The sequence below is a fragment of the Catharus ustulatus genome, chromosome 5 (genome assembly GCF_009819885.2).
Source record: "Catharus ustulatus isolate bCatUst1 chromosome 5, bCatUst1.pri.v2, whole genome shotgun sequence".
NCBI lineage: Eukaryota > Metazoa > Chordata > Aves > Passeriformes > Turdidae > Catharus > Catharus ustulatus.
In genome coordinates, this window is record NC_046225.1 from 45,068,590 (window position 1) to 45,081,177 (window position 12,588).

The 12,588-nt window shown below is 39.9% G+C and overlaps 1 protein-coding gene across 1 annotated transcript in view; it reads left to right on the forward strand.

Annotated features, from left to right (window-relative positions):
• Positions 1 to 12,588, forward strand: part of MTUS1 (microtubule associated scaffold protein 1) — a 119,348-nt gene that overhangs the window by 81,822 nt on the left and 24,938 nt on the right. The window contains 1 exon segment of the mRNA XM_033059590.2: positions 9,541 to 9,758. Within this exon segment, the coding sequence (XP_032915481.1) occupies positions 9,541 to 9,758 (218 nt within the window).

The window sequence follows — 12,588 nt, forward strand, 5'->3', positions numbered from 1 at the left end:
AAAGCATCAGCACGCTGTAATATCCTCATGCAATTACTTTCCATCTTGTCATCTTTGTCATTAAAAATGGATGACTGAGTTTTTTTAAGGTGGATGAAGCAGTTTCATTCATGCAGATATGGTCAGTCCCTCTCATATCAAAACACCTATGCTCTAGGTTTTCTAGTTCAGTAAACTAGTTCTGCCATCTTCCTTTTCTTTTCCCCCAGACAGTGGTATGTAGCACTGTATGGATAACTAACATGTTAGGCTTTGTCCTAGTTCAGAACAAGCTAAAAAAAAAAAAAAATCCAGCATCAACATCACCCTTGGTTATTTGGAAAATAACCAGGACAACTCTGATGCGCTGGTAGTGTAGCTGGTCGATGTTAGAGTTGTTTTCTGTGAATTGCATTGCATTCCCAGTTTGTTTGTTTTGTTTGTGGTCATCTCTGAATGTGTGGTGGGCTTATGAATATTTTTATCTTTGTAATAGACATGTGACTCATATTCATGGTTGATATTTACTAACTAGATCACACAGAATCATGCAGAATATTCTGAAGTGGAAGGGACCCATAAGGGTCATTGAGTGTAGCTCCCAAGTGAATGACCATAGAGGGATTGAACCCACAATCTTGGCATCATTAGAACCATACTCTAACCAACTGAGCTATGAAAATTTAATTGAGTTCTACATATTACAGTTCCTGTAAACTTGACAAAATACATTGCATGCAGAGGCAAAATCACTTTGTATAGCAGGTGTTCAAAGCCCAACTAGTGTTTCTGTAAAACACACCTGTGGTACATGAAGTAAAAAATGTTATAGGAACCAGAGTGAGAACATAAATACTTGTAGATTTCCCTTTCCTTTTCATCATTGTGTGTATAACGATAATATCCAGTTTTGTCTGGAAGTGAAGAGTGAATAGGGATGGATTTTAAATGTTGCACTGAGGCTACAAGTCAGTGCTGTAATAAAGTCAGTGGATGAGGATAGACAGAGACTTCAGGAACATTCAGACTGAATGCCTGCAATAATGTGTGATGACTCTGCACTCCCCCTCCCGGCTGTATTTAAAAAATACATGCTCAAGAACCTCTGCACCCCTGGGGAAAAAAAAAAGGCTGAGAGATTTCTGCTCTGTATTTTACTCCTGCTGAGTCAGTTTAAGCACCTGCATCAGGTTTCACCTCCCTGCAATTAAATTTTGTTCAGTTCTTGCATGTTTCTTAAAAGCCTCTGTAGTGGTTGATTGGTTGCCTCAGAGCAGCTTGAAAAAGATTTCATGACAGCTGAGATAAGCTGATGTTCCTGAACACGGGCTAGTACTAGACATTAAAGAAGGGAAACTCAGGAGGTTACAGTAAGAGTAGATGTAAGGGAGAGCTGCTTACTTCTTTAGGAAGCATTTAATTGTCATCTTAGGCTTCACATCATGTTGTTGCAGGGAGAGATGCAAGATGAGAAGAGCTGTTTCTCTTTACTCATTTACTTTGAGACAAGACCACAGATAAAGACACTTCTGAGGTACAGCATCTTAAGCAGTTCAGTTGAGCAGGTTATCCAGGTACAACTCTGAAAAATGAAATCTCTTTGCAGTGAACTAGAACTGGCTTCTAACTGGCATGCTTGGAGTGTGAATAGAGCAAGTTGGGGCTGTCTGGACCAGCTTATACAGAAAAGCCTGAGGCAGAGGTTGGAAACAAAACATCACTTCTTCAGGAGTCTGTGTTTGTACAGGCACTGGCCTGGACTGTGAGAGGCACAGGAGGAAGGTGTGTGTTCGCCACTTACCAAGATGGATGCAGGCAAAAACTACAGTTGACCAAGGTTGGAGGGCCTGGGAGGGGTTTGAAGACTTCAATCTAAGTCCAGCCTTGCCAGGCCCTCTGCAGACACCATTAATATAGTTTTGTGACTGCTTTCCCTGTGTATTTGCCCAACCTGGGTTATATTATAGCCCAGAGCAGGAATTTTGGAAGAATTTAAGATGGTAATTTGCAGCTAGCTGAATTTCCAAGTCCTCTTAAATGTCTTGTATGTACTGCTGCAGATTAAACCCAGCAGCTTCTTTATTTGCATGAATGTTCTTAAGTTGTCCTCTCCTAATGGCCATAACTTGTCAGAAGGCAAACTTTAAAATTACAGCCATGAGATCAAATCTGATCAGTCTTCCTGCTGCAATTACTCAAATAACTTTTGCACATTGTGATGGGGGCAAGGGATAGTTGGAGCTGCAGAATAGGGTTTTGTGTTTGCTGGTTGGTAATTGTCTAAAAGATTTCTGTGTTTCTGTAATGTGAAAGAAATACCTTAAAAATAAGACACCCCTCCAAAAACCTCAAACATACCTCACACAAAATTGACCAGATTTTATTTAAGTGAAGTAAGTCCTTATTTGTTCTGCCCTTATCCTTAATGTACTTTTGAGAGGAAATCCTCGACAGTGACTAATTCATGTTAGTCTGTGAAATCAGGTTTTTTCCTAAACAGAAAAAGATGTTAAGACACTTGAGATGGATCAAGGATAGAGACATCTTAGCTGGAGCAGAAGTTGATGTGCAGAAGGTGAAATGGGTAATTCTGAGACAATGAATTCTAGGTTCAGAAACTTGTGGATTGATAAGATGTTCTCCATCTGTCATTAGCTATCAAGTATTCCTGTTGAGAGACAGGTTGTAAAATTCAGAGTAGCAGCAACTTCTGTGGACTTAAAATTTGCTTTGTAGTATTAATGTATAAATTTAATTTTAGATAAGGTTTTAAAGAGTGTCTTCCAGAGTGGAGAAAAGTAAAGGAAATCTGCCTGAAATCTGTGTCAAGAGGGTGATCTTTACAAATTGACATGACCCCTTATGATCAATCAGCCTGTCTTAGTTTAAGTAAGGAAGATACCAAACACATCGACTACATTTTGGATAGAATTAATGTATTCATACAGAGCAAGAGACCAGCTTCCAAGGACAGGCTTTCTTCAGTGTATTACTTTATAGCAGAGAACACTTGGCAATTAGGGTGGGTGTGCACGCTTTTAGAAAGGAGACTGCAGCTTTTGGATTTGGTGATGTTGGACAGGAATGACAATTGCAGCACCTAATTTAGTCACCTGAGCTTTACCAGCCAGACTTTCAGTGTAGTTTATAGAGAAAGGTTTCCCTCAAGCACTCCTTGATGTAGTTAGGATTCTGCTCTGAGTCAGTGTCTGCAAGAACCTGCTCCACTATAGAGAGACCAAGGAGTGTCAGTTGGAGGCTTATTTTTTTTTTCCACAAACCTTTTTTTTTGTTTTAGTTTTTTGGTGTTTTTTTTTTTTTTTTGTTTTTTTTTTTTTTTTTTGTTAACTGAAATCACTGCTTTGTGGAATCATTCTTTGTGGAACTATACCTTTAAAATCATCAGAAAGTGAAACATGCAGGGTGGCACTTGAGCTATTCATCTTAGTGTAAACACAGGATTCATGCTAGCTGCCTAAAGTTTCTAGCAAGATTTAGATCTTGGAGGTTGCATCCATGAGTCTGGTAGTACCCTCCCTTTCACCTGTTTGCCAGCTGTACCAGAAAAGAACCAGTGGAAGTCATTTCAGATGGATTTTGCTGTCTGACAAGATCTTTGCAAATGTTTCACCAAGGGAGATTTTTAGGAACCGCTAAGATATGGTGAAGAGTGGAACGAAAACTTACACTGCTCAGCTGAATTACTGCAGCTGATGGTCAAAGGATGCAAAAGTACTGCTACTGCTCTTACCTGGCTCTCTTCACCTACCTAAATCTTTTGTCAAAGATGTTATCTGGATTCAGACTTCAGATTGGGCTTCTGCAACCCATGACCTAGTCTTTAGTGGTGATTGTGTGAATAATAATACTTAGGAGCTCTCGGGATATCTATTCAACTAAGAATGGGGCAAGGAGCCAAAAAGGGAAGAGACTGTACCTGTGACCTATAGCTGTGCTGGGAAATCCCATCTGAAAGTCCATGTCTGGCCTTCTGGCAGGTGATACAGAGACTTGGAAAAAAACTCCAGGGCTTTTTGTTCATCAGAGTGCTGTAACAGCAAAAGAGTTGGGGAATACCTGCAGGCCATGTGGTGCTATATGTGGAGGAGGCATCTCTGGTACCTTCCTGGTTCTATTAGTGTGCCTGGAGTAGTGTAGGAGGAGAACTGGCAAATCAGCAGTAAAGTTTCATTGAAGGCAGGAGACGCCAGATTGGCCTTTTGGCCAGCAGCACTGTGGTGATTTGGAAATGCTGAATCTCTGCATGCATGGGCTATTGGCATTCCTAGTGATGCTTCCCAACCCATTACAATGCTGATGCAAGTTAATGCAGTTTTTGGCATGGGTTTCTGCTCTCTGCTCTGGGATCATCACTGCCTCTGATAGCATCCTGGAGTCAGGACAGGGCCAAAGGTGTGGTGTGTAAGTTCTCCTGAGCTCCAGCTGGTGTGGTCTGAGTCCTGTTCTGCTGGGTGTTGTGCTGAGTACTTGCTCACCTCTTTGAAAGCAGAGACTGACACCTTCTGTAGACCAAGATCTGCATGGTATTGGTAGTTTTTTCCAAACTGAATCCAGTGACTGAGTGATTAAACTGCTGTGTAACACAAAAGCCTGGTGCTGTTAATCTACCTGTGTTTCCATGGAGCCTAGACCTATTAAGAGTTTTGTACTTAAAAGTAAGAAGCCTCAGCTTTTCCAGAGAAAAGTTAGCACTCAGACCTGGTAGCTAAAAGGCTTGGCCTCCTTAACATGACAAAAATATCCCATTAGTAATTTTTCCCATGTTGCTGTGATTAGTCTTCATTGTTTGTGGATTAGAGTGTTTCCTCAGGAACTGTGGAAACAGTCTCTTCCAGAGATTACCAGAAGGGTATTGCTTGCTATGTGAATAAGGAGAGCATTCAGTGAGAGTGGAGCAATATCAAATGTGTCCGCAGATGTACACCTGAACCTCACATTAGCAGAGGGACAGGTGCACAATCACCTTGAATATACAATTGAAATAAGTACAGTCTGTTGAACTGTTTGGCTTTCAGCTCCTGCAGGCGATTCAGGCTTCCTTTGAGCCTTTGTGTTGTAAAGGAAGGGCCACTGTGTTCTCGCAGACTGTTTGGCCGCGTTGCAACAAGTCTGGTTGCTGATGCCCAGGCATACTTGATGCACAGATCAAATGACTGTTGGGAGTGGCTTTTGGGGTGACGTCCCATGTACAGTGATGTCAGCAAAAGATTTTAAAAAATTCAGGTGTGGCATAATCTACCAATTAAACTGATTAGTGCTCTGGCTGAGTCCTGAGTAGGAGCTCTGACTACAGCCCTGCTTGTTGAAGTCTTTCACGTAGTGCTTTTGGCTCACCTTGTAAGAGACTTTTACCAAGCAGCTTCACTGCAGGGTGCTGTAAACTGTGGTAGGATACCATACCATGGGCTGTGTGCTAGCTCACTTGCCATGAGGGGAAATCTGATACTGGCTCACAAATGTCCCTGACTGCTTGGAAGCTGTGACACTGGAAGAGGTCCTGCGACTCCCGTGGGATCGGGATGGAGTGCATCGCTGCTCTGTTGGCAGAAGTGAAAGCTAGCCAGGAGGCAATGCAAGCTGGGCAGAAGGCACTAAAACATGATGTGGAAACCTCTCAGAAGGAAATCAGAACGGTGTTAGCATTGCAGAGGAGCCAACAACAGGTGAAAGAAGAGCTCAAAGCAGAGGTGAAGTCCAGCCACTTGGATATAAGAACTGTGCTTGAGGAAATCCAGCGAGTGAGAGAAGAAATGCAAGCTCGATTAAATACTCAGGCTGATCTGGTCTTACTGATCAAAGAAGTGAGCACCAATTTAACATGTGTAGACAAGGCTTTCCAGAAAATGGAGGAGAGGCAGAAAGTTTTTACCAGCCTGCATCTTCCCACAAGAGAAAACGTTGAGCAAGGATTTTTCTTTGAAAAATGCTTACATCAGACACGTACGGGTTTTGAAAGACCCGTGGAAGCGAACAGTTTGGATGAGGAATGTGAAAAGAAGGTGCTTGGGGGTAAGACAGTTGTGACTGTAAGTGTGGGGAGAGAAGTGAGGTTGTTTCTATTTGTGCTTGTCAAGAAATTTGTTTAGTCTACTTTGAATGCTTTGAAGAAGTTGGATAGTTTTTGGAAATTGAATCTCTTTTTTAAAATAATTTCTAGTTAGTGTAGATACTACTACACATACCTTCCTAGTACATGACATGCAAAGGAAGCCTTTGATTTAGTTCTGCAAACAAAAAAAAAAAAGTGTGTTAGAGATTCTTCTGGTAATCCAGCAGCAATGCACAAGATGGGAAGGCTCAGGAAACCAGTAGCACCACGCAAGCTCTGCGGTAGCCAGGCAGACAAATGCTATGTCAAATACTGGGCAGAACCCCAGCACCTAGATGTAACTTTATGGAACACACCCTGTGTCCTGACAGTTGTGTATTTCTTGCTTTTGAATGGCTATTAACTAGAAAAGCTGTGCATGAGAAACAGTTTGCTTCATGGAGAAGCTTGGAATGGGTTTAATACTCTCCCCAGTGAACTGGAATCTGCTGCTGTGCCATCTGTATAATGGCTGCAGAGGGAGTGAGAGGATTTGTGGACCTTTTCCAAGACCCAAATCAAGTCTTCTGTGAATGATTCAATGATCAAAAGGCTTAGTCTTTGCAAAATCACTGCTATTTTTTTTCTTTACTGGTATGAGGAAGGATAGGACTTTAGATGGTGATTCTGTCCAGTTACTGTACTACATGTAACTTGAACATCTACTACAGTACTTGAAAATCTGATTTTCAGTCTTCCAGAACCACACTTTTCAACTACATTGCATAAAGTGGTTTTAAACCTGCTGAAGAGGTGGAAATTGTTCTGTGTTACAAGTCTGACTGTATAGAGGTGGCAGGTGAACAGGCCCAAGTGAGAAGGACTTGGGCTATTAACCAATTCTATAAATTAGACTCTGACATTGATGTGGTGGTATCAGTAATCAGACTCATGATGCTTTTGAGCTTAATGAAGGCATGGCTTTTGTTTTGACACCACAGCATGGAAATGATCTGTCATTGCCCAGAGGTACGTAGGCCATAAATAAACATCGTAGTGTCAGTGGTGTTAATCTGCAGAGGCAGTTCATGCTACAGAGGGTTCCTGCTTTTCAACATTTGAAGTGGCTGTGTATAGCACATGTCTATGATAAAATTGCCAACTGGAATGTCACTGAGTTTCACTTCATGCATGTTTTTTGTTCGGCTTTTTTTAGTATAGTATCAAGGGCTGGATGCTTGAATGAGTTTCTTTGAAAATATTTGGTGGTCTGGGCAGCAGGATAAAAGCAGTGTTATGAAACTGAGAAACTGATAAGGGCTGGCTGAACTCTAGAAACAATGGATATTTGGAGCCTTTAGTCATTTGTTTAAGCTGTTGTATTGCTGTGTTGAAAATGAAACTTTTTCATTAGGTAAATAACTGTGTGATTTTTTCCCAGAGTAAAAATTGTCTGCAATCGTTCAGGTTTAACACAGTTCTGTCAGGGTCCTAGAAATGGTTGTAAAACTCATTTCAAATATTGAATTAAATTATGACACTAGCATCTGTATCAGTGAATTTACCCAATACTCTTACATCAAGAATAGTGCTCTAGTTCTCTATTTGTCATAAGTGGAGCATTCAGGAATGGAGGTGGAATATATGAGAGAGTAGGAGTATGTAAGCCAGTAGGGAAGGGAAGAACTGACTCTACATGTTTATTCTCTAGTCCCTCCTTTTTTTTTTCCCCTTCTCTTCTTGATTATTATCTCTTGTGATTTTTGAAGGAGCTTCAGAAGGTAACCAGTAGTTTCCGGCACACAGTATTGTCCATAAGATGGCTGTAAATTTGATGCAGTTGCTCTCAGATGTGAATTGGCATTTGTGTAAAAACAAAAGATGTGTTATATCTTCACATGGAGAAAAGAAGTAGTCATGTTAGTTAAATGGAGGTAAAAATAACTAGAACTGGCAGCCAAGCTCAACCCTTTTGTCCTACAAATTTGTATTTTGATTTGGGTTGATACACCTTTTAATAGCTGTAATATTAAACTGCATGATGGTATGTTTCTAATTGAAAATACACCCTTTTAAAAGTCTGCATCTCTGAGCCGAAGTGTAGGGAAATCTCCAAGAATACAAGGGCATTTGAACATTATAAAGCATGATATGCTGACAGTTCTCTGGCAGAAAATCTTTTCCAGAGAGGATTTATCTGGAAAATTAATAGGCTCGGGAGGCACTTATACCAGGCTCAGTAAGGAAGTCACAGAGGACATTAGTAGTTCGAACAGGAAAACTGTTTTCAAAGACTAAAAACAAATGCAGGCTGTGGAAGGCTGATGCATTCATGCAATAGCTGATACGTCAGTCAGACGAACATAAGCTGAGAATCAAAGCTTTTGTTCTTAATACTGTTTCCAGTTGTGAGATTGAATCTTACACTGCTTGGATGATTCTAGGGTCATTTGACAACCTTCAAATCAGGTGATTTGGATTCATAAAGGTTTGAGTCTTGTTGCTTAGTTTGTCCCCTGTTTTTTCTGCATATTCCTATCTTTCTTTTCTCCAGATCTCACCTCTCAGGTTTTTTCACTCTATCGTGAAGAAATTGTGTTAAGTTGAAACTGTACAAAGTAATCTGCTTAGATGTCTTCATTAAATTGCCAAGGGTTATTTATCTATTGCATCAGCCTTTTATTGCAAAATTGTTTGCTCATTCCCTTTGTGATCAAGGGGGGAAGACTGGCCCTATCTGCACAGCGGTACTGTACTCCCTTTCCACTCCGAAGGCAGCAGAGAAACCTGAAAATATGAGTCAAGTGCTGATTTATGTAATCTGGTTTCCTCTGACATGAGATGATTATGTATTGTGAAAACTTTGTGGTTGCCACTAAACTAAGAAATTAAATAAAAAATGTAATTTCAGGACTGTGAATATATATTAAAATATATTACATATTAGAGCTTTTTTTAAAGTTTTATCCTTGTGACTGAAAATTGCTAGCACTAAGAAATACTGCAAGACTTCTAGTTAATAAAGCTCAGGTCTCAGCTGCAGAGAGGGGATTTTTTACAATTAAAATTTTAGAAGGAAGAAAAATAACAAAGGAAATGTAGATAAAATGATTTTGTATTCAGCAGTACTTTAGAGGGCAGGAAATAGAATTCCATGTTGCACAGCAAAAGTTGTGACTTTAGCTTAGAAATAAGTTACTGAATAGATAGGATGACAGAAATCTTGCATTTTGTATTTTTTCAAAGCCCAGTGTGAATAGTATGCTAAAAAGTGTGCCACAGAATACATACAGGTGAGGATGAAGTGCAAAACACTGTAACCAAGGTTATGATGTTAGGAATTATCAGATTGATAGTGCCCACTCTGCAGTGCTGCTGAAATAACCCTTTCTCCTAGTATTTCAGCAAGTGTTTGTAGGAATTTATAACTACATTCTTTTGCACCTGTCCTTTACATTTTGGTGAGATTTCAGCATGAAATGCTTACTAATTAGTTGTTGTTGTTGTCTCAGTTGACAAGGGCAAGCAGCGGAGTCCCAGGAGCTCATGCACACAGACTCAAGCTTCCACAGATGCACGTTCACCTGGCACAAAAGCAGCCGAGTTGACACAGTACAAAACAAAATGTGAGACCCAAAGTGGAATCATCCTGCAGCTGAAAAAATTCCTGACGTCCAGTAACCAGAAGTTTGAAGCATTAACAGTTGTCATCCAGCACCTGCAGTCCGAGGTAAAAACTCACAGCTCATCAGTTTTGGCTTTAATTGTTTGAACTCTTCTCAGCAAGGGCTTCAGAAAATATTAATATACTGATACTAAATTTTGTGCTTTCATTCCAATGGTTTCTGTTTTCCTGTGGAAGTTATATTTCTAGCTAGGAGGTTATACTACTACTTGACTAGGAAAAAAATCAAACCCATACCACCGGGGTTTGTGGCCTTTGCACACTTCACATACTCTTTAAAAGAGTTTTAAATATTTGTAGTCAGAGAGTCCTTCAGGGCTGAGCAGCGTTACAAGTATGTTCTTCAAGTTCTGCCCTTGTAGGAAAATCTAGTTTCAACAGATAATCTACATTGCCTTGCTTTGTTATCTGACATTGGATGGAAGAGTATTTAAGGGGTGGATATGTTTTTGAGCTACTCAGAATAAAGTCTGAGTTTGTTACAGTTTTATTTATTGAATCCTGCATTGTTGATGGTGTCTTAAAATTATTCGTAAAAATACAGAAATGCATCTGGAGTTATAGAGTGGAATGAATCTGGTGTGGCTTAATCTTAACTTTTCTAATCTGTTTGAAATATGTAATAACTTAATCAGTTTGATGCTACACTAGAAACTGTTGGTCTGGTTTGAAAACTTCTGAGAAAAGAAAAATGTGATGTCAAGGAAATTATAACAGTTATGTGTTTATACTGCACAGCTGATGCAGGCTTTAGTAGCCATTTCTCTTGCATTTTTAGCATTCTAAGATTGGTATCAATTTCATTTCAACTCTTCTGCTACCTAGTGATTTTACAGTCTGGTATACAAAAAAGCCCTAAATTGTCTTAATATTCTGGTAGAAATGTAACATTCTCATGGGGTATCTGCTTGCTTTCATTTAATCTGAAAATACTGCATTTACCTCATAATCTGGTTCAACTCTGAGAGCAGTGGCTCTTAGCCAGTTTTCTGGGATTGGTTTGGTTGGGACTTTCTTAAATGCTTGGTTGAAACACCTTCCTCTGTCTAAAGAACTAGTTTGAGATCTTCAGAGCAATTTGATACAGGATTTTTGGATACCTGTCGTCTAACATGATATTGTGAAATTTTAAGTTAAATTCTCACTGCTAAATTTTTGTGCAGTCTTCTAATTACTGTAGAATCAGCACACTAATTTTTTCAGTAACTCTTACAATTAAATGTCTTGGCCTAGTTTCTTCTCTCAAATATTTTTTATTGCAACATTTTAAAACTCACATATACTTTATAAATGTCATGTTTGATGACATGAAGCCCATCATACTAATTTGCTTCTTCTAGGCTTTTTTACTGGTTGCTGTAATCTACATATGGGGTTTTAAAAGAATAATCAGGGGTTTAATTGAGGGAAAAGTGATTTTGAAAGAGAGAAGAGAGAACTGCATGAAGAAACTAGTGATTTTTCTCCTTATTCCTCTTCAGTAAGTCTTTTGCAGATGGAAAGAAAAAAAAAATCTCTGTCAAATTATATAAAAATAGTAATCTTGGACAGTTAAGTTTGAGCACATGAAATTGAGCTAGATACGACATGTTGATGTATTTTCATACCAGTTACTGATTCTGAGGTTGCTCTCTTCTTTCCTGGGATAAGACAATGATTTCTGAAGACTTGTTGCTTTATTCTTGTAGAAGTACCAGAGGGATGAGAAGGACTCTTCTGCCATGCTGCTGTAAGGAATACTTAAAATCTGTTAGTTATCTGTGGGAAACATCCTGAAGGATTTCACTGTTTTAGGGAACACTGTGAAAGTTTAGTTTAGTTTTAGTTTTGTTCATTTGTTTGAGTTTTTTCCTTTAAGGTGGAGGGTGGAGTCTGGTATAGCTAACAATTTAAGCTGCCCATACAATTATTTGTCTGAAGGATCCCTTTGGTGTAGTTTTCAAACTGCATAAACTCCGGGACAAACTTCAAGTTAGGCTCTAACTCATTAGGTAGGGTCTCATAGGTAAACTACTGCAGAGTCAGCTGAAAGTAGCTTCAGCTTCTCTGTCTTTAAAAAAAAAAATTAAAGACTATGCTTAGCTGATTACATGAGGAACAAAGCTGTGCTTCCATTCTTCCCATTAGACAAGTGTGAAGTGATATGATGCAGCCTAAGAAACAACTTGCTGCTCTGTACTCCTCTGCTGCTGCTCTGTCCCTACAAAAAGCCAATTCAGCCCGCCACTTTCAGAAAGCTAAACCAGCCAAAGAACATTTCTTTGCCAGGTGGTGATGTGGATTGTCCTAATGTTTGGTCAGAGCCAGTGTGAGGGTGAGATGAGGTGAAGGACAGGCTGCCTGGCCAAATGGACTAAAGTCCTGGAGTGAGCACTTGGGTCACTTCAAGGCTGGCCAGCCCAGCTTGACCCTCTTGGCAAAATCTGCTGCAGCCTCTCCTGCTTTCCCTCCAAAGCTGAAGTGACTGGGATATGATTTGGCTGTTAGATTTAGTTTTTTACAGTCATGTTGGGTTTTTTTCCCCAAGAGTTTCCAATGTTATTTCTGCACAAAAGTTTAAAGTTGTTTCTTATGAGCTCATTTGAAGTGGTATATAGCTGCCAACAAAATCAGGACTTGCTGGCAATGACTTCTGTCAAAACTGCAGCTAGCCCATCTGGAGTGAGGTTGAGAGGCTGCTGTCGAAGGGTTAAATGGGATTGAGCAATGCTGTTCTGCTGTGTCTAGTTGAGCAGGAATCTCTCAAAAAGCCCTGAGCTCAAACCTGTTTGTTGCAAGAGTTACCTTGGAGCTGTCAATAGTAACAGCTGCTTTTGATAAAACCTTCCCACTTGATCTGTTAGTGTTTCTTTAGGGGGGGTGAGGAGGGTGTCTA